Source organism: Cokeromyces recurvatus, assembly GCF_025118155.1.
Source record: "Cokeromyces recurvatus strain NRRL 2243 chromosome Unknown BX663scaffold_4, whole genome shotgun sequence".
Lineage (NCBI taxonomy): Eukaryota > Fungi > Mucoromycota > Mucoromycetes > Mucorales > Mucoraceae > Cokeromyces > Cokeromyces recurvatus.
In genome coordinates, this window is record NW_026251390.1 from 623,603 (window position 1) to 648,132 (window position 24,530).

Below are 24,530 nucleotides of genomic sequence, written 5' to 3' on the forward strand. Positions count from 1 at the left end.
TAAATGTATTTGATGTATCTTTTATGGTTTCTCGCGATCTTTGATTCAAGTAATGCTTTAGTGTATTCAACAAATACCGATGACTGATCATATAGCTATCTTGTAAGCTGAGTCCCTTAATGTTCTCTCTCGACATAACTGAAGTTACTTTGATAACTATATTGATGCATTACTTACAGACATCTGTTGATTATTCTCACTGGTATTTATTAACAAAGAGTTATTTCTGACAACACTGCTTTCCATCTTTAGATAATTTTAGACAATCCGTCTATAACACCTTTATGATAAATTTACATGTTTTGATGAAGGCCTTACTTTAACTTATATTCCAATCCTCTGAATATCGATGACCTGTCTTGACCGTAAACATGTTCTTTATTAGTATCTTGATTGGTTCTTGAGTGATAAACCTAAACCTTACATAGACCATTTGCAATTTTACTTTGCTTGTTGTTTTTTTTCATTCTATTTGGCTAAATCTATATGCATGGTCAATTTACAACTGCTCTGTACTGTCAAGAGCCTACTATTCCTTAATTTGAATTAGTTGCTCTACCAACAGCCTTTTTTTTTTCACGGGACACCTCTCTTTGGTCTGTTCATTAACCAGCTATCTGTACTACAGTCCTTCATAATATGGGGTATTTATTTCATGGTCAAATCACTCCTTCTTCTCAAGATCCTGGTACCCAACTAACTGGTGCAGTGATTATCTTTGTAGTCATGTTAGTATTCAATTATTGTTTCTGTTTTTATTTTATTCTCTTGAAGTTGTCCCTTTTAGCGGTTAAAAAGGGGGGGGGAGGAAGAGTTTTATTACTTTTTTTTTTCATTTCAGCACTGACCTGAATAATACAGCACAACAAAAAGCTGTTATATATTCATTAGTTTTTTTTTTGGGTTTATTTTAAAAATAAAGTCCTATAATTTAATCTTACATTTGCTGAAGAGGAACTAATTACTTCCAAATAATGTGAACCAATTAAATTTGATTTTAATGCAATTTGTATTTATTACAGCTTTTTTTTTTTCATGTCAAAACAGATGATCATTATAATCCCGCCCCCGGGAAGTTTTTTTTTTTTTTTTTTTTTCTTTTTTTTTGTTGTTTTTACTTTATTTTAGTTTTTACTTAATCAAAATGATGGAAAATAACAGAGAAGGCATAACAACTAGTACAAAGAAATGGGCAATGATTCCCGTTTCAAGTCTGATTCATAATCAAAAAGTGATTGAAATGTAAAATAAATAAATAAATAAATAAACATTTCAAATATAAATGCATAAATTTATAATTATACATTTTAGTGACGGTAATCTTTCTGTTGAAGAGGCCTGCCAAGTTCTTGTGGAAAATAATATATCATCTGCACCAGTTTATGCACATGGTGAAAGGGGACATTATATTGGAATGTTTGATTACGGTGATGTAATTGCCTATATTCTTTTGGTTTTGCATCGTAAACCTGGTCAGCCTGATAGTGATGATATTGTTGACACAGAATCATTTGAAATAAAAGATATTGTTCATAGAGCATTACAAGGATACAAAGTGCCTGTTCGTATGGCAAGTGGTAAGTAGGTTTAATTTTGAAGAAGAGTAGTATTATTTGCAATATCTGCTCATATATAAAAATCCTCTCTCTATATATATATATACATATATATATATATATATATATAAGATCTATCACGTAAGAATCCATTTTATTCGATAATGCAGGAAGCTACATTATTATCAGCAGTAGAGGTATTTGCGTGTGGTACTCATAGAGGTAAATATGACTTATACACGAGTTTTATTTTATCTTACTAAAATATGTATATAACTTTTATTATTAGTGAGCATTTTAAAGCCAGATGGTGAAGTTGCTGGTATTCTATCTCAGTCTACAGTTGTTAAATATTTGTTTGAAAATCGTAAGCAATTCCCAGAAATTGATGAAATATTAGATAAATCGGTAAGGTGAAAGAGTTTATAAGGTAGTATAAAAATAATAATTTTATTGTTTATGTAGATTCGTCAATTAAATCTTGGTGATGAAACAGTTATCAGTGTTGACGCAAGTGCTAATGTATTAGAGGCTCTTTCTTTAATGAGTACAGTTTCTATAAATTGTCTTTAATGCGTAAATTTAAAATTAATAGTTTCCTTTTTTAATTAATAGGCACTCATGGTATCTCATCTGTAGCTGTACTTCGTGGCGGAAAATATGTTATAGGAAATATAAGTTTAACAGACGTTAGAGTATGTAGAACTAGTGTGTAAATGTGAGTAATAGTAATAGTGAAATTAAATTATATCTTAATTATAGCATGTTATGAAGGGATATAATCATCGTTTACTTTGGAAGACATGCTTACAGTTTGTTAGTCATATTAGAACTCAGCAAGGAATTGCGGATGGACAAGTAAAAAAAAAAAAAGGAAATTATCATAATAGAAGCATTATAGACTTATCTATATTCTTTCATTAGGATCGCTTACCAGTCTTTGATGTTCGTCAAGAAACTTCATTAGGATTTACCATCGCCAAATTACTTGCAACAAAGGCGCATCGTGTTTGGGTTGTAGATGAATGTAATCAAGCAACTGGCGTAGTATCTATGACAGATGTTATTCGTGTCTTTGCCTCTATAGTGGGAGTTCAAGCACAGGAACGTCGTGCTAGTGTGGCTGCTTTTAACCGTTAAAAGATATTTATATACATATATTGGAGAAAAAAAGACAGTTTGTTTTTATTCATATCTAAATTTTACTTACTAAAAAGAAGCATTTGATATATACTACTGCATGTACAAAAAAATAATTTTTTTTCTTTTCAAATTAGATCATTGATACATATTATAATCATAAATTCAACTTATTAATGGAGAGAGAGAGAGAGAAAGAAAGAGAGAGAGGATTACGTAATAATGTTATCAACGAGAGGATTTTTATTCCTTTAATAAATATATTATGATAACATTTTTCTAACGTGTTAAATACCTTCATCTTATTTTGTTATCTATAGTAAACCTCTTTCGACTGTTTAGTATGTATCTGAAGGAAAGCAGGAGAGTATAAAAATTTGAAAGTTTATTATGTACAACAGTTTTATTGCATAATATTAAAATGACCCTAATTTGGAAAAATTATACAGCGAAGAAATATCGTTGACAAAAAAAAAAGACCATTCATTCTTGACTGTTAATATAAATGGCATTTCAAGTTGGACTAAATAAGGAATAGTTACTTATAATGATGATAATGTCTCCTTTTAATTACAGAAATACGCGTTATTATTTTATTATATTTTTATCCAGAAAGGCACTCAAGTCAACTGTAGAATAAAAAGTTTTACCGTAATCTTGTATAATATGTCTAAAATAGGTAAAATTATCCTATACTTTCTACCTTGGCTATGAAACATGAAGTAACCCCTCTTGGGTATATAAAAGGGATAATTATAACATCAGAGTCTTGATTTAGTACTTATCTTTAACATATAGTTATATATATACTATTTCGTTAAAAAAAAAAATGTCGGCCAATATCCAATCAGATGTATCATTCCTTGATGGCTATACTGTTACTGATCATTTCAAGGCATTTATCAACTATTTAAATGCACAATCTAAAGTTCATGACGATAAAGTGTTTGCTCGTTACTATTCTGATGGTAGATACAAGACTCTAACTTATGCTCAAATTGATCATCTCTCTACTAATTTGGCTTGCAAGTGGGTTAAGAATGCAGTAAACGCTAACGTTATTTCCTTGATATGTGATCATTCTGTTACTTACTTGATCATTATGATCGCTATTATGAAATTACGTGTAACTATGATGGCCGTATCTACTCGTAATTCTGAAGCTGCTATTACGAATTTGCTGGAAAAGACTAATTCTAAACTTTTTATTGCTGATGAAAAATACAGTGCCATTGCTAGTGCTGCTGCCTCTAATGTCCCTAATGTTAAGATCATCACTATTACTTTCCTTGACATTGATACTCTTCTTAAAGAACCTTTAAATCCTGACTATAAACAATTACTGGATATGAGTTTTTCTGATGATGACAAAGAGAAATCTGCTTTAATTATCCATAGGTAAATTTATTTATACCGTATATAATTATTTAATAAGAAAAAAAAAAAAAAAAACTCACGCAAATATTTTATATAGTTCTGGTTCGACTTCATTCCCTAAACCTATCTATCTTAGTAACAGATATTTGCTCAACATGTTAAGGTGTTACCATTTGATTGTCAATGCTAAAGAAGGTTTAGAAAAGATTACTGATAAAGATGTTATGCTTACTTGTGCACCACTGTAAGTTGTATTTTAAATCAAATACATTTTTAAATGGAGATTTAATGTTTTTTTTTTTTTTTTTTTTTTTTGTATTAGCTTTCATATTTTTGGTGTCTTTGCCTGTTTCTCTATGGTCACCTTTGGGGCCAGCACTATTTTCTTACCTAAACTTCCTGCTTCTCAATCTGAAATTCATGAATCATTTGTCTCAAATAAATGTACTTTACTCTGTGCACCTCCTCTTATCCTAGAAGAAATGATTTTTTACCTTAAAGAACATAATGACTTTACTCATGTTAGACGCCTAAAGTATATTCTCTTTGGTGGTGCCCCATTTAAACGCGAATCAGGTGACTGGCTTCATGCTCAAGGTATTAATATTCATACGATGTATGGTACGACTGAAATTGGGCCTATTATGACATCTGATATGAACAATAACAGTAAAAGCTGGAATTCTGTTTCTATGTTTGACTGCTATGATTCAGAGGGCAAGCCTTATGCCGTCTATGAAATAAATGACCCTTCTGAACCGGATGTCTATCACCTTTACTTACGTGCCGATTCTCCTTACATGGCTACTGGTGTGGGCAATCGTGAAGATGGTGGTTATGATACAAATGATCTCTTTAAACAAGATCCTAATTGCCCCGGTCGCTATCAATATTTAGGTCGTCGTGATGATACTATTATTATGGAGAATGGTGAAAAGACAAACCCGCTTCCTATGGAAGGTACTATTCGTGAAAGCCCCATGGTGAAGCAAGTTGTTGTACTTGGTCAATCTCGTCAATGTACTGCTGCTCTGATTGAAGTGGATATGGATTATGCTATACATTTCGGACCTGAGGATATCATTGCAGCTGTTCATGATGCTGTTAAAGAAGCTAACAAGGAATGTCCTAATCATAGTATCATTCTTCCTCAAATGGTTAAAATTTTACCCTTTGATCAACATTTACCTTCTACAGATAAGGGTACAGTCATTCGTAAGAGGGTTACTGCTGACTTTAAGGAAATGATCGATAAACTCTATTATGATTTCTTGGAGGGCCCTAAACGAGGTAAACTTAGTAATGACGATAGCTCCACTTGGGTACCTGAACAAGTGGAAAATTTCTTGATTGATAGTGCTGCTGATGTCTTGGGTATTGCTAAATCATCGTTCAAGGATCATCATCAATCTATATTTGACTTGGGCCTTAACTCTCTTTTATCTATTCAACTTCGTAATAAGATTGCTCAGTATTTTGATAATGTCCCTCAAAATTTCTTATTTGAACATCCAAGTATTCATTCTATGCGTAGTGCCCTCTTGAGTGATCAAAGGGAAGATATAAATGAACAATTAGAGAAACGGACTCATGAAACTCAGGAACTGGCTAAGAATTATATCAAGAAAGCGAAGGCTGATTTCCCTTTTGCAAAGAATGATTATAGCGACAAGAGGGATAAGGTTATCCTCTTAACAGGTGCCACAGGTTCTTTAGGTTCCTTTATGTTACGCGATTTATTAGAAAACAAGGAAGTGAAGAAAGTGTATTGTTGTGTCCGTGGCCAGGCCGAGAAGTTATTTGAGCGTCTTATTGAATCATTTGAATCTCGTGACTTGAATGTCACTCTCTTAAAGACGGATCGTGTTGAGGTGTTACCGATGAACTTCAATGAGCCTTTCCTTGGCTTCTCTGAAGAAAAATACAATCAACTGAAAGAAGAGGTTACCATTGTTCAACACTGTGCCTGGTTACTTGATTTTAATATGAATATTGAGCACTACGATAAGGAGTGTATCGCACCCTTCTATAATTTGTTAAAGTTTGCTTATAAGGAAGTGAACCCGATGCATGTTCACTTTATCTCTAGTGTCTCTGCTAGTGCCGCTGCTGGTGAGGAGATTGCGGAAGAGCCTTTACCTCTTGATGCCCACGTCACTATGCCTATGGGTTATGCTCATTCCAAGTTTGTAGTCGAAATTTTGTTCAACTATTTGACTGTCGAAAAGAACTTCCCCTGTTATGTCGAACGTCTTGGCCAAGTCTGCGGTGACTCTATCAATGGCGTATGGAATATCTCTGAACAATATCCTTTAATGTTTATTGGTGGTGGCTCAGTGATGCACAAGATGCCTGAATTAGATACTGTTATTGATTGGATTACAGTAGATTATGCCTCTGCCTCTATTGTGGAAATTATGCTTCGTACTGCTTATTTGTCAGCCGATAACAAGAATTGTGTCTATCACGTTGTAAATCCTAACCTTATTCATTGGGTCGATGTCCTTGAGGCGATGAAGGGGGCTGGTATGAAATTTGAAACTATTTCAACTAGCCAATGGGTTGAAGATCTTGCCAAGGATACTACTAACCCTGCTAGTAAGCTTCTTTCCTTTTATGAATCCAACTTTAATGATAGTTTCAAGTTCCCTATTTGGCAAACTAAGAAGACAAGTCTTATAGCCCCCATCATTAAGGAATGTCCCGTTTTAGACACTAATTTGTTTGCCAAGTACTTGAAGCGTTGGCAAACTGTTGGTTTCTACGATCCTTCCCTCTAGATCTAATTAGATATTTCATCTATTTTACAGGGCCTATTTCTATTATATATGTATATTACCGTTTTATATAAAACTATCAAATTATATTAATTTAGTAACAAATATAATGTAATGAAACAATAAATTCTATAATATATAAGAACCGAAAAAAACGGGATTTTTTTTTTCCCAGATAGACTGCAATTATACAAATATTAATAAAAAAGAAATTTATTCACTATATTAAAAATTGTAACTTTGTTATTGTCCTATGTTTAATAGATAAAGTACAGCTTATCTTATCCTATGATGTGTATGAATATATAATTAAAAATTTGCTTGTAATTGACACATAACATAAATTGCTTTTATATATAAATGCATACATGTATATACATAATAGATTATTCTAGAAAAAAAAAGGATACAATATTAAGATTCATATTCGATATTATTTTTTTTTCAATATCTTTGTACAATTATAACCAATATATCATTGATAGATCTGTCTTCCCAATCATGAGGTACGTTCTTTTTAAGTCCAAGAAAAATACAAAATACGTACAAGTGATATAGCTATTTAATAAACTTGTTAGAAAAAAGAAAAGAAAAGTGTCTATATACTTTATAAAAGAAGACTATAAGATCAATTTTTAAATGAGCATAGATAAGGAAGTATAATAAGGCTTCCATCATACATACTTTTTTTTTTCCCTTGAAAATCTGTAGATTATGGAGTCTTTTTTTTTATTTTTTTTTTAACAAATAATGAGGATTGGTTACACTCAAGTAATAATTTATTATGACGGTCTATAAACTTAATTTCACAGGCACAATTCGAATTGTATTGGAGATTTAAATTTTTACTATACAAAAGCATAAACTTACACTTTTTGTTACATGTTTTAATAGTACGCAGAATTCAGCGCACGTGCCCCCCCCCTCAAAGTCCATGAATCCTCCTTCTCTCCCTCCTTTTTATATTCATTTATGATCTATTATAAAATATTTATTACTGCAGACATAAATTACACATCATTTCTTGAACTTTGTACATTCTTATTGGCTCAATTTCATATATGCCTTCTTTCATTTCAATTAGTACTGTTGATGTCTACTTTTTTTTTTCGTATTGAAACATTTTGTTGATTTAATACAAAAGTTGCATCATGTACTGACACAAAAAAAAAAAAATAATATCTGAGTTTAAATTACTCTGGATAAAAAAAAAATGCAATTTTCGGATTAAGTCAAGTGCCAAAAAAAAAATATAAAGTACTTATCAGCTGTGTGTTTTATCTTCCCACTTGATTCTCTATCTCTCTCTCTTTTTTTTTTTTTTTTATTATTATTATTTTTTTTAAAAAAAAAATAGCATAAATAATAATAATGCCTGAAAACTCTGTAAATAATCAAAATGGAAAATTAGTTGTTGATGAAAGAATAAGAGATCAAGAAAATATTCCTAATAAATTTATAAACAATTATCAAAGTACTAATTCTATTCATTCTGATAATATTGAAGTTCATGTTTGTAAGAAGAAGGGAAGAACGGCTTCATATTTTAATGTACTTTTTAGTGGATTTGCTTTATTATCAGATGGTTATCAATCAGGCGTAATTAGTTTTGTTAACCTTTTTCTGACTAAAATTTATGGCACTGATGTCTTTAATGCTAGTATGAAATCTCGTTTATCTTATGCTATGTTTGTAGGTGCTATTGTAGGTCAACTAGGTAATTATAACTATACCTTTTCGGCTTTCTCCATAATTTTATAAACAAGTAAACGTAATTGATAGGCTTCGGTCTTATAATTGATCGTGTCGGACGTAAGATTGGTCTCATTGCTACTACACTTCTTGTCATTATAGGCGCTGCTTTATCTTGTGCTTCAAATGGAACTTCTGTAAATGGGATGCTTTGGATGATGATCATTTCCAGAGGTATTCTTGGTGTTGGTGTAGGTGGTGAATATCCTTGTAGTTCTGTTTCTGCAGGTGAATCTGCAGATGAAGTTGCTCCTGGTAGACGTGGCGGTTTATTTGTTATGGTAAGTGACTGTGTATAACCCTATTTTTTTTTTTTTGCTATTTTTTTTAAAAAAAAAAAACTAAATCTTTACTATATAGGTAACCAATTTTGTAATTGATTTTGGCTATGTTATATCTGCTATTATTCCAGTGATTTTATTAGCCATTTTTAAAGATCATTTAGAACCTGTCTGGCGTCTCTGCCTTGGTTTTGGTGTTGTACCACCTTTGTCTGTTTTATACTGTAAGTCGTAAAAAATCACTTTCTGCTCAAATTTTTTTTGCATATTAAATCATATGTTAGTTCGACTCAAGATGGCAGATTCTGAACATTATCGTAAAGGAGCAATGAAGAAAAAAGTGCCTTATTTTCTTATTTTCAAAAAATATTGGTTCCGTATCCTTCTTAGTTCTGGTTTATGGTTTATTTATGATTTTATTTCCTATCCCAGCGGAGTATTTTCATCTATTATTATTAATAGTGTAGCTAATGGTGAATCTACTATTTCTGTAGTTGCTTGGAATATCCTTCTTTATTCATTCTATCTTCCTGGTTGTCTTGCAGGTGCTTATTCAGTTGATCGTATTGGTCGTAGAAAGACTCTATCTTTTGGTTTACTTGCTCAAGGTATTGTAGGTATAATTCTTGGTGGTGTTTATGAACCCTTATCAAAGAATTGTATGCCCATGTTTATTGTAAGTAGTAGAATATAAATAAATTATTATTATTCGCAGATTTAATTTATGCATTATCATATATTTATATAATAGATTATGTACGGTATATTCTTAGCATTAGGAGAATATGGACCGGGCCCTACAATGGGTCTAAATGCGATGGAACTATTCCCCACAGCAGTAAGAGGCACCTGTTATGGTATTGCTGCAGCTGTTGGTAAAGTAGGTGCTACGGTAGGTACATTAGCTTTCATACCAATGGAAAATGCCATGGGTGGCTATCGTGGTCCATTTTTAGTGAGTAGTGGTATTGCGGTTGCAGCTAGTTTTATTGCATGGTTTCTTCTTCCAGAGATTGGACCAGATGGATTAATCAAAGAAGATATCGATTTTCGCGAATATCTTGCTCAAAACAATTACGATGTAAATAATATTGGTATAGAAGATAGTCGACAATTTGAAATAGTACACTATGATAACAAAAGCTCTTCAGATTCAGTTAAGTCTTAATTTATATTAGAATGAATCAAATAGACAAGTACGTTATATATTTATATATATCCCTAACACCACCCTAATCCTACACCACCTCTTTCATAACATAACTATTCTTATTCTTATTGTTACAACTTGTATTACCTATTACTTCATACACATATATTCTATAATGTATATTATAATAATAAAAATTCATTTATTCTTATGTAAACATAATAGTTCCAAATGTAGTGAATATCATCAAACTAGTCCAATCTATTTGTCACTAAAAGAAATTTTATCTTTGGGTCAAATTCCATAATTATAATTTTGCTTTTGTTTCATTTTTTTTTTCTTTTCTTTTTTTCTATAACAGATGTGATAATAGTGAAAATACTTAACAACTGAGACAAACTTCTTGATAAAGATACAACAACAGAACATAATTTTATGTTGTTGTACTCATGAATAAACGATTTGAATACAGTAATAGTACTTGTCCTTCTTTCTTCACTTGATAATAAATGGTAAAACATGGTAAATAGCCTTTTGTTAAAAATATTTTTTTTTCCCGCAATTTTTTTTTTTTTTTTTTTTTTTTTTTTAAAAAAAAAAATAACAGGGCTTTTATTTATCTATTTATTGTACTGACTTCTTTATATATTATCATTTACTGAACCAAATTTAGATATACATGGCATTTTCAAAATTAACCGGTGCTGGGTCTGAGTGTGGATCTGATAATGGCTTAACCCATTTAATGAAGCAATTGAGACAAGATCGAAGTTTACAACAAGTAATGCATCTATATATTTGGTTGCATAAAATAAATTTGGTTTCTAAATTAAATGTATACATAGGATCGTTATCATCCGCAAGGTGAAAGTTCCAAGGTAAATACTTGTATATATATATATCAACTTGATAGTTATAAAAACTAAGAATACACAATATAGTCAGTATCTACATTTCGAAGTAAATCAAACCAAAGTCCTGTATTTGCTGCAGATAATGTAAGTTAAGCAATATATATATATATATGTATATATACATAAAGAAAACTAAATCAATACCTGTTTAATACATACATACATACATATATATCCTTTAGTTGGCAGATGAATTTTTTCAGCATAACGAACAAAAAAATAGAAGCAACACATCAAGTCCTTTCGAAGCACATATACCTCCCGACACTTCATCAGTTGTAAAGGAGGATTGGGTACGTGATTTTTCTAATCACAGTCAATCTTCATCTCCTGGCTATAGATTTAAAGAATTTGAACATATTTATCAAAGACATACACCTATAAGGTCTCCTGTTCCTCAAAGCCCAACAATTTGGACTGAAGAGTTTTCTAATTTCCAACAAATTCCCTCACCTGATGTATCAGAAGAAGAACAACTAGCTTTTGAACGTGTATTTGAAGAAATGAATGACTGTAAAGAGATAAAAAAAAAAAAAAAAAAAAAAAGAGAATGGATTAATATATATACATATATAAATATATAATATAAATATATGTATGTATGTATGTATGTATATATGTAACTAAAATAAATATTTATTAAAGCTACACAAATGGATAGGGATTGGGACAAAGAATTTGCAGATCATGAAACATGGGAAGCACAGCATCGTATACAACAACAACAACCGCAGCCACAAGCCTTACGTACAACACCGGTTAGGTCATCATCAGAGTTATTGGATGCCAAGGACTGGACAAAGGAATTTAGTCAATATCATGATTTGACTGCACAAGGGAAAGCAGCTCTCACAAAAAGTTTAGAGAATGAAGAGGAATGGATTAAAAACTATAAGCAAAGTATCGATAGTAAAGCAACAGAACTTGAACAAAAGGAATATGATCGTTTACAGCCGGACGGTAAACCTTATGGTTATCGTGCCATTCATCCTGAATATGAGGTATACCATTATATGGCTGATAATCCTTATTTATCCTATCCTGAAGCTATCAATGCCGTTCATACAACCTTGGCGGATACGATTATGGCATTAGAAGCAAAGGCACAATTAGCACCAGAAGATGCAAAGACATGGGAACAACTTGGATTGAAGCAACAAGAGAATGAACGTGATGCTGCTGCCATTACAGCACTAGAAAAGGCGGTTGCAATTGATCCAAATTGTATTGATGCATGGCTCGCCTTAGCTGTTAGCTATACCAACGAGCATTGTCGTATGGATGCTTATAATTGTTTAGAACAATGGATTGCTAATAGTTCAAACTATAAACATATTTTAAAGGACGGTAAATTAGGTTATCATTATACAGATGAAATGAAACGACATGATTATATTACACAGTTATTTTTGGAGGCAGCTCGTACAGCACCAGGAGAAGAAATGGATGCAGATGTTCAAGTTGGATTAGGTGTTCTATTTAATATGTCAGAAGAATACGATAAAGCAGTTGATTGCTTTAAAGCAGCTCTCATTAGTCGACCTTATGATTATCAGTTATGGAATAAAGTAGGTGCTACTTTGGCTAATTCACGAGATAGTATGGGTGCTATTGAAATGTACTTTAATGCCCTTCAAATCAATCCTTCCTTTGTTCGAGCGAGATATAATCTAGCCATCAGTTGTATGAATTTAGGGCAACATAGAGAAGCTGCTGAACATCTTTTAACTGCACTTGATCTACAACGTGCAGCTGCAATGTCTGCTGGACAAGCAGCAAGAGCTGCTGAAAAGAGTATTCTAGTGGATGTGCCTAATGGTACAAGTGATGGTATTTGGGATAGTTTACGTTTATTAATGTACATGTAAGTCTATTCTTTATTTATCTATTTTAAAGCAAATAACATTATGTTTTTTTTTCTAGGATGAGTCGTGAGGATCTTGCTGCTGAATGTGATCATCGTAATTTAGATGCTTTCCGTGGACAGTTTGATTTTTAATTTTTTGTATTGTTATTATTTCTCTGTATAATATTTGTTTGTTTTTTTTTTTTTTTTTTTTTTTTTTTTTTTTTTTTTTTTTTTTTTTTTTTTTTTTTTTTGTAACATATAATACATGCACTTTACCTATAAAGAAAAATATATACGCAGTTTTAATTTTGTATAAAAATGCAGGAATGCCTATTTATTTTCATGTTTTTTATGTTTAATCAATGCAATGCCAAAACGAATTGTAACTATTAATTATTAAAAGAGTTTATTCAAATAGTAATTGATGTGTTCATTTCAAATACTTTTTTTTTTTAAATTTAAAGAAACATACTAATAAAAAGGCCAAGTTAATACACCCATTTGAACCTCAAAAAGCTTTGTCCTCAAACTTTCATAAGGTAAATGATCAAAATAAAAGTAAATAAAACTTTTTAAATGAAGTATACATCTATTTGCATAGAATGAGAATAAAGATGATTTAGAATTTGAATTTGAGCTTGTAGATTCTACTAAAAAGCCATTAAGTATCGAACAGGAAGAAAAACTTTTACAAGAAGATCCTATTTCATCATTTAGTCAGCAATCAGAAAATAATAGTATAATTGATCCATGGGAAAAGCCTTTTAAACAGGATAACGAATCTCCTCAACAAGCATCATCGTTTGAACTATCACAAAACTGTGTTGATAGTCAACAAGAACCCTCTTGGTCACAAGTACGTTCAGAATTTAATGATTCACAACTATCTGCTTCTCTTTTATTTGATTTAGATGGACACATTGATGAAGAAAAAGCCGAAAGTATCATTTCAGAGTTTACAAGTGATAATGATACTATTATGAGCTTTACTGAAGAGAATGTAAAACCAAAAGAGACGGTTATAACATCAGATATAGATGAAGAAGCAGTAGACGAGCTAGAAGAAGAATATGAGTTTGTCATTCCTACTTCAAAGGACATATCATCTTATTCCCACTTGGCTTCTTCTTCTTCTCTTGAATTTGAATTTGAATCTCCTCGTAACGAGCCCTCTTCTTCTCAAGTTATCTCTTCCCTTGAATTTGAGTTAGAGCCTCATATTGAAGGAACCATTCGAAATTCTACACGATTCAAGAAAGGCGGTTTAGCTGATACTGCCATGACGCATATTATAAAAGAAAAGAAATCATTTTGTGAATGGGAAGAAAAAGTAAATAGTCAAAGTAAGTAAGGCTTTCTATAAATAAATACATATGTATTCAAAAAAAAATAATGCATTGTTATAATATATTTACCAAATAGTGGCAGAATATGGATCTATTGTAAAGGTATGTCAATTACACCCAGAATCATGTTTATATCGTATGATAGAAAGATGGACTGAGGGAGGGCTTATATTTGCATGGTGTATACCTTTAAAAGAAGAAGAAATTCAATATCTTTTACCAGAAGATGGGTCTAGTTTAAGTAATACACAAAATGATTCTATTAAAGATTTTGCATCCCAAACGACACTGTCATTACCCACTTATTTATCACAGTCTGAAAATGAAAAGGAGTTATTTGCCTTTTCTTTTGCATATGTAACTGGATATGTATCAGTGAAGAAGTTTATAGAAAAGGAACAAGTAGTAGGTATTTGGCCAAGATGGACAAAGATTGATATCGAAACAGAAAAGTATGGATTATGTCAGGCTAATCTTGCTATACGATTTAAAGCAAATTCTATTTACTAAACAAAAACAAAAAAAGTACAAGTACATTTTATTTTATTGTTTTTACATGTACAAAGTGGAAGAAAGAGAGAGAGTAAGTGAGAGAGAGTAAGTGAGTGAGAGAGTGAGTGAGTAAGTGAGTAAGTGAGAGAGTGAGTGAGAGAGTGAGTGAGATGAAGATTATGATGTATATATGTGTTGCTGCTATAATGAGAAAAAAAAAGGATATATTACATGGATTAAAATTTATAAACTTGATCTTCCATTTTTGAAACAGCTCTAGGCTTCTGATAGCCTAATTCAGTAGTTGCAGCTGTCATTGATTTAACCATCGGTAAAGGACCACAAATTAAAACTTTTATATCCTTTGCTGGTTTTGGACAATATTTTTGAATTATTTCCTTTGTAACTAAACCAACTTCACCTGACCAGTTCTCTGGAGGCTTCTCTAATACATAATGTACTCTAAAATTATCTGATGAAGCAGCAGCAATTTCATCTAATTCCTTTCTTAACAATATATCCTCTTCAGTCACATTTGCAAAAATTAAATCAATTTTTGTCTTATCTGCTGGATTATTACACACACGTCGAATAATTGGAAGCATAGGTGTAATTCCTGTACCACCTGCAATCATACCAATAGCTCTCACCATATTACAGGTATATTCAAAACTCCCCTTAGGTCCTCTCATACCTACTGAATCACCTACTTTTAATTCTCCCATTAATTTTGATATATTTCCTGTGGGGTAAGACTAAAAATAAAAATAACAATAACTATAAAAAAACCCCGTATTATCTAGGCTACTTTCCTTTCATTCTATTTCCATTCAAAAAAAAAAAAAAAAAAAAAAAAGTACCTTAATAACTAGATCAAAATGCCCTCTATCTTCTTCTGGTGTAATAGGTGTATAACTCCTTGAAATTTTTTTACCATTGATTTCTGCCATGATAGAAATGTGTTGACCAACAGGTAATCCTAATACATCATCAGGTTGTGGTAATTGAAAACGATACCTATAAGATTTGGTTAAATCAAATGAAACATGACTTGTATAATTTGCTTGTATAATAAAAAGAAGAAAGAGAGGAAAGAGGAGAGAGAGAGAAGAGGATAATAATAATAATAATAATTGACTTGATTTAAGTGAATGATTACTTTGATGTGTTATGTGAAACATAAGTCTTTTCAATGAGTTTAAAGCTTCTAAATACTTTAGGATCTAATATTTTTCCTATATTATTATTATTATTATATTTTTTACAGGTTATTGCTAAATATTGACACTCTAATTATAACAAGTGTATAAATGTACGACTATATTTACTTTTCGAATTGAAATAATAATAAGTTCCAATTACGATGCTAATCGTAAGAAATAAAGGTATTAATTCTTCGATAGTTGGCATAAATAAAAAGAAGAAGTAAATCAAAGGAAAATAGAGAAAGAGAGAGAGAGAGAAAAGAAATTAAGGAAATACAATATATGCTTGTGTTAATTATTATTTCAGAAAAAAGAAATGAAAAAAAAAATCATGTGTTTCTAATAATTGAATATGTTTCGTCGGTATTTTTTTTTTTTTTTTAATTTTTTTAATCAACTTAAAAATGGCAGGTTAAACAAAGGGGTACAATTATGGTACGATTTATGTAAATTTGCAACAAATTTTTTGATGTACAAAAAGTAATAATAATGCAGAAATAAATTCCTTTCTTTGTTAAACATATACTCTTCCAGCAGACAATCTATTATATGTTGTACGCATAAAACAAACCAGATTTACTTTATCTGCAAAAAAAAAAAAAAATAATAGGATTGCTAATGATAAAAAGTAGTAAAACAAACAAGATATGAGTGTGCTTATAAAAAATAATTTTTGATGTCTTCTTATCGTACTATAGTAGCTAATAAAGGATATTCATCAGATACACAGTAAATGATTATGAAAGTTTGTCTATCTGTGGCGCTGGATTTCTAACTTGTTCAAAGCATTTTTGCTTACTACAAAGACTTGTTTCAGAAGACGAAAATTAAATATTAACAACTAGCCCACCTATACAAATTTAAATTAAATTAAAATGAATATAGTGTTTCTCTTTAAACACAGTAGCTTATCGTTCCTAAGGATAACAGTCAAGTAACTTTGTAAGCTTAGCTTAAAGCATTAAAATAGTAATAATTTTTGAATATGTTTGCTGTATACCATCAACGGTTGATGTTCTAATTTATTTGTTTCGCAAGTAATAGTAGACGTAGAAGAAGAAGAATGTGTCTAGAATCAATGATAGGAGAATGAAAATACCAAAGTTGTCTTACATAGTTTAATAGAGATATTGATACTTAACCAGAAGAGGTACTCTTTATTTCCATAATCGTCCTCTGCTCTCTTTAAGACAGTTACACACCAAGACAAAACATAGTGAATTCTTGCTATTATGAATCGATACATCTTGAATAAAGACATGCAATTTTTTTTTTTTTGAAACTAATATTAACTATATCACGTTTGTGCTGATCATGAAAACAATTAGACTTATCAAACTAAAAAAAAAAAAAAAAAAAAAAGGACAAAACCCTTTCTGATAAATAGAATAGGATATAAGCATAAAACTATTTGATTATTTTAATTGCTATAACTATGGAATCATTAGTAATAAATTGATATATCCAGAAAAGCGTAACAGCTTGGAGCTAGTATAGAAGACAAAATATAAGTATGTATTGAATAATCAGGAATACTTTTATGTATAAAGAAGTTTAACTACATCAATGTAAGGGTGGCTTATATAACTCTATTGTGTGTGTCGTATTTATTAGTTATTTTTGTATTGATTGACCATATAAAGATTTATGTTCACAAATCCTGCTCTTGTTTATGATAGCTGTAAAACAAAGTAGAGTAGAATCATGATAATAAAGAGTGTTTAGGATAGTTCAAGATGGCCAACTATCACCCTTTTTAAGGCAATAATAAATAGGGAGTTTTTATTATTATCAACATGTAGAATAACCAGCTTTATAAAGCTTTTCAACTCTTTGAAGGACTTTATCCCATAAGAATCGTATGTTCTTGTTATTGATTGGTCTAAAATAAAAATGAAAATTTCTTCCATCTACTTTACGGAAATTAAATTAAAATAAAGTCACGTAAAAAAAATTTTTTTTTCATATATAAAAAGGAAAATTTTTTTTCTACGACTAGTTTTCCTTTTTTTTTTTTTCTTTTTTGTGGCAACAGAGAAGATCCGCACTTGACGTTAATTAGCTCTACATACTGGAATGTTTTATCATTCGATACTATTTTATACGTTAGGGAAGGTCTCCAGACTATAGTGGCTTTTTATTTTATCTCTCTCTCTGAGAAGAATAAAGAGCTGTGCCTGTAATGGGTACAAAATTACGTTGCTCTTAGTAACGTGCTGCCTTTATCTTTTGGTCATAACAAAGATTGAGTTCAAAAGCTATAAAGGTATTGCTATTTTACTGGTCATAGTTATAGTTATTGCGGATACTATTTCTTTTTTTTTTTCTTTTTTTTTTTTTTTAAAGAAAAGAAAAGGAAAGAATAGTTAACAGAATGGAGACTACTCTCTCAAGTTGCTATCTACATTTTTTTTCCCTTTTATTATAATAAAAATGAAAATGAAAAATCTAATCCTTTTTACATGAAAAAGGAATAAACGATAGAATATGGGTGTGTGTGTGTGTATACTTTTTTTTTCAATAAAATATATAACAAATTACACTGAAAAGAAGAAAAGGGAGGGGAATATTGCATATATATTTTTACATGTTAAAATATGTTCTTTTCAAACAATATCAACGTCTACTGATTCGTCAATGTCTTTAATGGTTTTCTTTGCTTGTCCTAATAAGGCAGCTAAACGGTCTCTTGATAGAACAAATGGAGTCCAAGTAAGCTTCTCAGCATCGACGCGAAGATAATTTTTTTCATCCATCTTTTTTATATAATCTTCAATTTGCTTCCAATCTATTACCAGAGAGTACCGTTTCGTATCTTTATCATATTGAATCATATTATTATTTTGCAAAGTTGATATAATATCATCTACTGTTAAACTCGTACTATGACTAAGTTCTATAGAGAAAAGATATAAATTAAATACATATTTGTATAAAGGCACATACATCTATTACCTTCGACACTAATCGATTTTCCTCTATGACGTTCTAATTCACGGAATAAGATATTTTTCCAATAATTTCGATAACTGAGTAAACCTAGATCTGATAAAGGTCTTTCTGGCGTCCCCGTCTTATTTTCTTTCTTTGATAACAAGTAACTAAAGTCAATCAAGAATTGACCATATCCTTTCCGTTGAAAGATAGGCATTGTCAAGATGCATGATACATTATAGTTCATAGCAGACCGTTTCTCCTTTGAAAAATAACCAACAAAATGACATCCCTTTTCATCTGTCTCTGTCATGATATAAAATAAAAAAGGCTCCACATCATAATAAAGTGTTTTATGATCAAGAAACATCTTGGCCAACAAACATAAATTTTGACAATACATCTTGTTCTTTCTTCCATCCACTTCAAATATTGAAATTTTACCATCTCGATAAATTTCATCACCAGGAGGATATTTTACTTTACACTTTTTATAATGTCTGCCTGCAATATAACTACTCTTCATGTATTTCATACAAAATTCACAAATATAAAGTGTTGAATTCTGACTATATTCTTCTGGATAAGGTGCAACATACCAAGTATCGATTAAATGATGATTAAATGATATTCTACATATTTTGGGTACTTCTAAAATAGGTTCTTGTTGAAATGTGAATGATGTAGAATAGGACTGTGTTTTCTAAACATTAAATACATATATATATAAATAAACGATTCCTTCCTTCCTTCCTTTATCTATCTTTTACCTCTATTTTAGATCTAGCTTTTTCAAATCTATTCATGTCTTTTTGTACGGGTGTGCCAGGTATCGTATTGGCTTCTTCTTTTGTTAGTTTATTACCAAATGTTTTAAAAAAATCATCTTCTTCCTCATACATTATATGATTTAATTGTTTTGGTCTTCCTCGTTTTCTTTTAAGTGAAGGTAATAACGAAGGATTTTTTATAGTCAAACGTAATTTCACTGGTTCATTCTTTGGTTTACTTTTATCTGCCTTCACTTCTTCAGACTTTTGTTTTACATATTTCCTTTTTGGTATATCCTCACTCATTGTTTTACTTTCAATATATTTTGCGGAGTGACTAGGTGATTGCCTTAGACTATAACCAATTTTATGTTGATTATCTAATAAGGGTTGATTAACTGGAGAAGATAAAGAATTAGGAGGTGAAGGAATACCAGAGCACTGTTCACAATACCAATCGTCTAGAATTTAATTGAGTTAAAAATGAAAAATGAAAAATGAAAAATGAAAAATGAAAAAAAAAACTTTTACCACATAAAAAATAGATCCATATTTACCTTTGGGTATATATTTTAAAGGTGGATTACAACAAAATGTATGATATCCTCTATCACAACGATTACAAATAACAATTTTACTCTATGTATACGTGTTTTTATATTAGTAATATATAGGGAAAAAAAAAAAAGAAAAAAAAAAAGAAAAAAAAAAAAAAAAAAAAAAGAGCAAAAATTTCAAAAAAAAAAAAAGAAAAAATAGAAAATTTAAGTTGTCATACCTCGTCATTTTTTGATTGACAAACAAGGCAACTTTTGCAGTCATTACATTGCCAATCATATGTCTGCACAATTTCTGCAGAGATTTTATCAAGTTCACAACACTGAGGATGAACTAAAAATAAAGAAAAACAAAATATGTATAAAAAATAGGATTAGTTTTATTTATTTATTTATTTATTTTTTCCTTTATACTTTGTTTTTATTATCCATTGGTTAATCATACCGACCGTTACGATGACAATCAAAGCATTTTAATAGTTCTCTTTTTGTATCTTCATGTCCAAAATCTTGAACACCATTACAAAGAAAGCACATTCCCAATGTATACTAACATTACTAGTTAACACTATTTATATTCTGTATATAAAAAAAAACAAACTTACATCTACTAGTCGGTGTTGACGAGTCTTTTTCATCGTCAACATTGTTGTTTTGAGATAGATTATTCAATCAATCAAAAAAAAAAAAAAAAAAAAAAAAAAAAAAAATTCATATACATATCAACCTCTTTTTCTCTTTCAACAACCCCCTCTTTCATTTTTGGAAAAAAAATTGTCACACTGACAAGTAATTTTTTTTTTTTTTTTGAATTTTGTCGCGTGTAACATTGACTAGATAATGTAGATTATTATCTTGAGAAAAAAATGGTATAATAGAGACAAACCCTTATTTCATTATATTTTAAAATATATCTTCGAATAGATATATAATATTTATAAATAGAATGATAAAAATGTTCCTCTTTTTATTGCTATGGTGATGAATTGTATTAGTGTTGAATATTTATATTTAAGTCTATCATCAGTTGTTGTTGTTGTTGCTTACTTGTTTTAAATCTATTGTCGTTATGAAAAGTTATGTCAAGTCGTCATTGACTTGTCATATACATAAATACATACACACACACACATATATATATATAAATACATATAAATATATGTATATATATATTTTTTTTTAAAAAAAAAGAAAAAAAAAACTATCCTCTTTTCCCTTTTGAATGTATACGTTTCGTTTAACAACGTTGATAAATTTTCCTATAATATTTAGGAAAAAAATTAGATATAAAATTAAAGATGAGGAATACGCTACTTTATTAAGTCATGAAGAAGACTGTATTAAATTCAAAAATCATGGTACTATTCCATCTTCTTCATTTGTGAACAAAAAGACTTTCTATTATCCAAATTCAATACAACCTGACTTAACTAGTAATGTCACTAAAAGCATAAAGAAGAAGATGTGGCTTCTTTCGCTATATAATGATAAAGATGTGAAGAATGAATTACATGCTATATTCAAGTTTGGTATACCTCTTATGATTACTTTTTTATTAGGCGTAGGTAATAAGGTGATTGACGTCTGGTTTGTCGGTAATTTAAGTTCTGAAATGTTAGCTGTTGTTAGTCTAGGCAATTTATTTACTGCAGTTGTTGGATTATCTGTAGGGAATGGTATTTTAACAGGTACATTGTAGGATAATACACTTTATATATATTTGTATACATCAAGTCACTTATAGAAAAAATATAATATATAGCAATCGATACTTTAGTAGCTCAAGCATTTACAGGTGCTAGTAATCCATATACGATTGGCATTATACTTCAGAGAAGTTTATTAATCATGTATATTTTTGGTGTATTTATATCTATTCTATGGTAAAGACTATAAATACCATTTTTAATCTACAGAGATAGGTAGCTCAATAATATGTTTTACAATATGAATAGGATATTCTCTGACACTATCCTTTTATCTATGGGTCAATCACCCGAATTATCTAAAATGGCACATGAGTATATCCTCTATGTTATACCCGATATATTCCTTAGTTTTACCATTACTAGTTTAAGAAAATTTTTACAAGGACTAGGTAAAAAAAAAAAAAAATAAAACAAAACAAAAGAGAGTACTCTATCTATACATATACATTATGTACTTATTTATCTTAATGATAGGTGAAATGAAAGTAACAATGTACCTAATCCTATTTGTATTTCCTATAAATATCGTATCAAATTATTTCTTCTTGATTTACTTGAATCTTGGTTATATTGGTGCTGCCTATCATATTGTATTTATTGCAGTCATTTTGCTTTCTGTATATCTTTTCATTATATTTACCTGCACTGATGTTAAGAGATATTGGCCTGGTCTCACAAATCAAGCATTTTGTCATTGGGGAGAGTTTCTCAAATTAGGTAGGTATACAAAATAGTTCACTTTCATGATTTAATATTTATCTAATAGTCCCAAATAAATACATATATATAATATATAATAGGTATTCCAGGTATGCTAAGTGTTTCTACTGACTGGGCATTTGAAGTATGTGCTATCATTGCTGGTGTACTTGGAGCAACAAGTCTTGCCGCACAATCAGTAGTACTTATTAGTATTAACTGGTTATTAATGATTCCAAAGTAAAATGATATTAAAAAAAAAAAGTCATTCATACATTATACATGTATAAACTAACTTTATTGATGATAACCATAAAAGCGCGCTAAAAACGGCCTTAGTTGTACGACTTGGACATCATTTGGGTGCAAATGAACCAAAAAAGACGAAACTATGTGTCATTTTAACCACTGTATTAGGTTTTATGTTTGTCACAGTTAATTCAATGTTATTATACATTTATCGATCAAATATTGCATATTATTTTACTACAGATGAACAAGTGATTATTGCTATAAAAGACTTGATGCACATAGGCAGCCTTGCCCACTTTGCATTGGTAGGTTACCACATGTATATATGCATACATATAATATTAATATATTTAATTATGTAAATAGGGAGTTGGTATTATTTTGTCAGGTACATTAAATGCCTTTGGTAAACAGTCTATTGTTGCTTTAATTAATATCATATCTTACTATATCATTGGATTCCCTGTTGGACTCTTATTAACATCTCGTTATGAATGGGGCTTAAATGGTATCTGGACAGGCGTTGTCCTTTCAGGTTTAATAAAATCATTATGCGAAGCCTTTTATCTTTTATTTATCATCAATTGGGAACAGGAATGTATTCTTGCAGTTAAAAGAATTCATAAACAGGAAGTTTGATGTTTGTATCATGGAACGTTCTTCATCAAAGCCATGAAGAATAATAATAAACTCTCCAATGGCATTGTTTAAAATAAATTTTGTCGTATGTGACTCTTTTTTCTCGTCATCATAATTTTTTTATAACTTTTCCTACACGTATTTTCTTTCTACTCTATCGTTAAAAAAAAAAGGAAAAAAAAAATTAACATGGGTGGACACAGAGTTTATATTGGACATCTTGCTCGTGATGCTTCAAGAAGAGACCTTGAAGATCTTTTTAAAGATTTTGGCAAAATTCTTGATGTAACTGTAAAGACAGGTTTTGGTTTTGTTGAATTTGCAGACAAAATGGATGCTGAAGATGCAGTTCACGACATGCACGATACTAGATTCTTAGGTCAAAGGTTTGATGTCTTATATTTTGGAACTAGAATTATTTCTACATTAAATAAATAGATATTTATTTTATTTTATTTTATTTAGAATCGTTGTTGAACTTGCTATGAGCCGCCGTCGTCCTGACCGCTTTGAAATGTAAGTTTCTTTATTTAATTTTTTTATTTATTTATTTAAATAGGTTACATACACCTCATTTTGTTGGGGTGTAAAAAAAAGTTTTATCATTTTATTCTACCGAATGCTAATTGGCAAATATTTTTATTGTCATAGTAAGGACACCAATCGCATTATTGTAAAGAATATCCCATCAAAGACTACTTGGCAGGTAAAATACTTATCTCCTTTTCTATGCTGCTATTAGGCCGTTCCTATTCCCTTTCTCTTTTTTTTCCCATTTTCACTACTTTATTTGCTTGCTTTTACTTTTCTTTTTAATCTCTTTTTTATGATCAAAAGATTTTTTTTTTTGCATTTATATTTTTTTTTCTTTGTTCACTGGTACAAGATAAGAAAAAATTATGCTTAAAAAAAAAAGAATTTATTTGTTCATAAGCGAAGTATTAAAAAAAAAGTAAAAGCAAGCTGAGACTTACTTATATTAAACCCCCGGGTTTGGGTCTCGTGTAACTAGGTTCTTTTGTCTTTGCTTGACTCCGACAAATTTCCTGTGTACCTAAAAAAACATAATTCTTTTTTTTTATGAAAAAAAGAGAAGAAATTTGGTCTTCTGCTTCTTTCTTATTTCCCTCT

At 30.2% G+C, this 24,530-nt stretch overlaps 10 protein-coding genes across 10 annotated transcripts; 7 read left to right on the forward strand and 3 right to left on the reverse strand.

Moving 5' to 3' along the window:
* Positions 1–1,147: 1,147 nt before the first annotated feature.
* Positions 1,148–2,696, forward strand: BX663DRAFT_428951 (uncharacterized protein; the record flags this gene model as incomplete). The annotated part of the gene is made up of 8 exons (XM_051522707.1): positions 1,148–1,242; positions 1,312–1,577; positions 1,689–1,778; positions 1,846–1,964; positions 2,022–2,103; positions 2,172–2,251; positions 2,319–2,414; positions 2,481–2,696. The coding sequence occupies 8 exons, from the start codon at positions 1,148–1,150 to the stop codon at positions 2,694–2,696; spliced, it is 1,044 nt and encodes a 347-aa protein (XP_051386038.1).
* Positions 2,697–3,525: 829 nt separating this feature from the next.
* BX663DRAFT_428813 (uncharacterized protein) lies at positions 3,526–6,853 on the forward strand (the record flags this gene model as incomplete). Its single annotated transcript, XM_051522701.1, has 3 exons — positions 3,526–4,094; positions 4,171–4,317; positions 4,396–6,853. 3 exons carry the CDS (start codon positions 3,526–3,528, stop codon positions 6,851–6,853), a joined length of 3,174 nt encoding a protein of 1,057 aa, XP_051386039.1.
* A 1,368-nt stretch (positions 6,854–8,221) lies between these two features.
* On the forward strand, positions 8,222–10,051 carry BX663DRAFT_428941 (major facilitator superfamily domain-containing protein; the record flags this gene model as incomplete). The annotated part of the gene is made up of 5 exons (XM_051522706.1): positions 8,222–8,567; positions 8,633–8,883; positions 8,963–9,107; positions 9,168–9,559; positions 9,635–10,051. The coding sequence occupies 5 exons, from the start codon at positions 8,222–8,224 to the stop codon at positions 10,049–10,051; spliced, it is 1,551 nt and encodes a 516-aa protein (XP_051386040.1).
* A 227-nt stretch (positions 10,052–10,278) lies between these two features.
* On the forward strand, positions 10,279–12,972 carry BX663DRAFT_498628 (uncharacterized protein). The gene is made up of 7 exons (XM_051526072.1): positions 10,279–10,555; positions 10,707–10,814; positions 10,879–10,911; positions 10,975–11,031; positions 11,130–11,460; positions 11,593–12,811; positions 12,871–12,972. Exons 1-7 carry the CDS (start codon positions 10,553–10,555, stop codon positions 12,944–12,946), a joined length of 1,827 nt encoding a protein of 608 aa, XP_051386041.1. The 5' UTR covers positions 10,279–10,552; the 3' UTR covers positions 12,947–12,972.
* A 68-nt stretch (positions 12,973–13,040) lies between these two features.
* On the forward strand, positions 13,041–14,867 carry BX663DRAFT_498631 (uncharacterized protein). The gene is made up of 4 exons (XM_051526073.1): positions 13,041–13,178; positions 13,261–13,335; positions 13,398–14,139; positions 14,219–14,867. The coding sequence occupies exons 1-4, from the start codon at positions 13,164–13,166 to the stop codon at positions 14,650–14,652; spliced, it is 1,266 nt and encodes a 421-aa protein (XP_051386042.1). The 5' UTR covers positions 13,041–13,163; the 3' UTR covers positions 14,653–14,867.
* Positions 14,703–16,141, reverse strand: BX663DRAFT_498634 (uncharacterized protein). The gene is made up of 4 exons (XM_051526074.1): positions 15,963–16,141; positions 15,794–15,869; positions 15,495–15,651; positions 14,703–15,389 (listed from the first exon to the last, which is right to left on the reverse strand). The coding sequence occupies exons 1-4, from the start codon at positions 16,042–16,044 to the stop codon at positions 14,871–14,873; spliced, it is 834 nt and encodes a 277-aa protein (XP_051386043.1). The 5' UTR covers positions 16,045–16,141; the 3' UTR covers positions 14,703–14,870.
* Positions 16,142–18,445: 2,304 nt separating this feature from the next.
* On the reverse strand, positions 18,446–19,675 carry BX663DRAFT_428794 (acyl-CoA N-acyltransferase; the record flags this gene model as incomplete). The annotated part of the gene is made up of 3 exons (XM_051522699.1): positions 18,446–18,735; positions 18,795–19,476; positions 19,544–19,675. 3 exons carry the CDS (start codon positions 19,673–19,675, stop codon positions 18,446–18,448), a joined length of 1,104 nt encoding a protein of 367 aa, XP_051386044.1.
* Positions 19,436–20,845, reverse strand: BX663DRAFT_250263 (uncharacterized protein). The gene is made up of 8 exons (XM_051521870.1): positions 20,706–20,845; positions 20,550–20,649; positions 20,322–20,434; positions 20,101–20,182; positions 19,978–20,004; positions 19,783–19,923; positions 19,544–19,709; positions 19,436–19,476 (listed from the first exon to the last, which is right to left on the reverse strand). Exons 1-7 carry the CDS (start codon positions 20,745–20,747, stop codon positions 19,684–19,686), a joined length of 531 nt encoding a protein of 176 aa, XP_051386045.1. The 5' UTR covers positions 20,748–20,845; the 3' UTR covers positions 19,436–19,476; positions 19,544–19,683.
* A 717-nt stretch (positions 20,846–21,562) lies between these two features.
* Positions 21,563–23,399, forward strand: BX663DRAFT_483711 (mate-domain-containing protein; the record flags this gene model as incomplete). Its single annotated transcript, XM_051524509.1, has 7 exons — positions 21,563–21,788; positions 21,863–21,983; positions 22,056–22,198; positions 22,284–22,526; positions 22,610–22,748; positions 22,828–23,065; positions 23,127–23,399. 7 exons carry the CDS (start codon positions 21,563–21,565, stop codon positions 23,397–23,399), a joined length of 1,383 nt encoding a protein of 460 aa, XP_051386046.1.
* Positions 23,400–23,494: 95 nt separating this feature from the next.
* BX663DRAFT_250360 (uncharacterized protein) lies at positions 23,495–24,384 on the forward strand. The gene is made up of 3 exons (XM_051521871.1): positions 23,495–23,785; positions 23,865–23,915; positions 24,051–24,384. Exons 1-3 carry the CDS (start codon positions 23,589–23,591, stop codon positions 24,139–24,141), a joined length of 339 nt encoding a protein of 112 aa, XP_051386047.1. The 5' UTR covers positions 23,495–23,588; the 3' UTR covers positions 24,142–24,384.
* Positions 24,385–24,530: the final 146 nt, after the last annotated feature.

Excerpts from the sequence above, each read along its gene's own strand:
- BX663DRAFT_498628 (XM_051526072.1), top strand. Across the intron at positions 10,912-10,974 it reads CGCAAGGTGAAAGTTCCAAG|TCAGTATCTACATTTCGAAG; the intron begins GTAAATACTTGT and ends TACACAATATAG. Across the intron at positions 11,032-11,129 it reads CTGTATTTGCTGCAGATAAT|TTGGCAGATGAATTTTTTCA; the intron begins GTAAGTTAAGCA and ends TATATCCTTTAG.
- BX663DRAFT_498631 (XM_051526073.1), top strand. Across the intron at positions 13,336-13,397 it reads TGTCCTCAAACTTTCATAAG|AATGAGAATAAAGATGATTT; the intron begins GTAAATGATCAA and ends CTATTTGCATAG. Across the intron at positions 14,140-14,218 it reads AGAAAAAGTAAATAGTCAAA|TGGCAGAATATGGATCTATT; the intron begins GTAAGTAAGGCT and ends TTTACCAAATAG.
- BX663DRAFT_498634 (XM_051526074.1), bottom strand. The coding sequence starts at position 16,044 with ATGCCAACTATCGAAGAATTAATACCTTTATTTCTTACGATTAGCATC. Across the intron at positions 15,652-15,793 it reads GTTTCACATAACACATCAAA|GTATCGTTTTCAATTACCAC; the intron begins GTAATCATTCAC and ends CAAATCTTATAG. Across the intron at positions 15,390-15,494 it reads ATTTTGATCTAGTTATTAAG|TCTTACCCCACAGGAAATAT; the intron begins GTACTTTTTTTT and ends TTTTATTTTTAG.
- BX663DRAFT_250263 (XM_051521870.1), bottom strand. The coding sequence starts at position 20,747 with ATGTTGACGATGAAAAAGACTCGTCAACACCGACTAGTAGAT. Across the intron at positions 20,650-20,705 it reads GTCAACACCGACTAGTAGAT|TATACATTGGGAATGTGCTT; the intron begins GTAAGTTTGTTT and ends TAGTAATGTTAG. Across the intron at positions 20,435-20,549 it reads CTTTGATTGTCATCGTAACG|TTCATCCTCAGTGTTGTGAA; the intron begins GTCGGTATGATT and ends CTTTATTTTTAG.
- BX663DRAFT_250360 (XM_051521871.1), top strand. The coding sequence starts at position 23,589 with ATGGGTGGACACAGAGTTTATATTGGACATCTTGCTCGTGATGCTTCA. Across the intron at positions 23,786-23,864 it reads ACTAGATTCTTAGGTCAAAG|AATCGTTGTTGAACTTGCTA; the intron begins GTTTGATGTCTT and ends TATTTTATTTAG. Across the intron at positions 23,916-24,050 it reads CGTCCTGACCGCTTTGAAAT|TAAGGACACCAATCGCATTA; the intron begins GTAAGTTTCTTT and ends TTATTGTCATAG.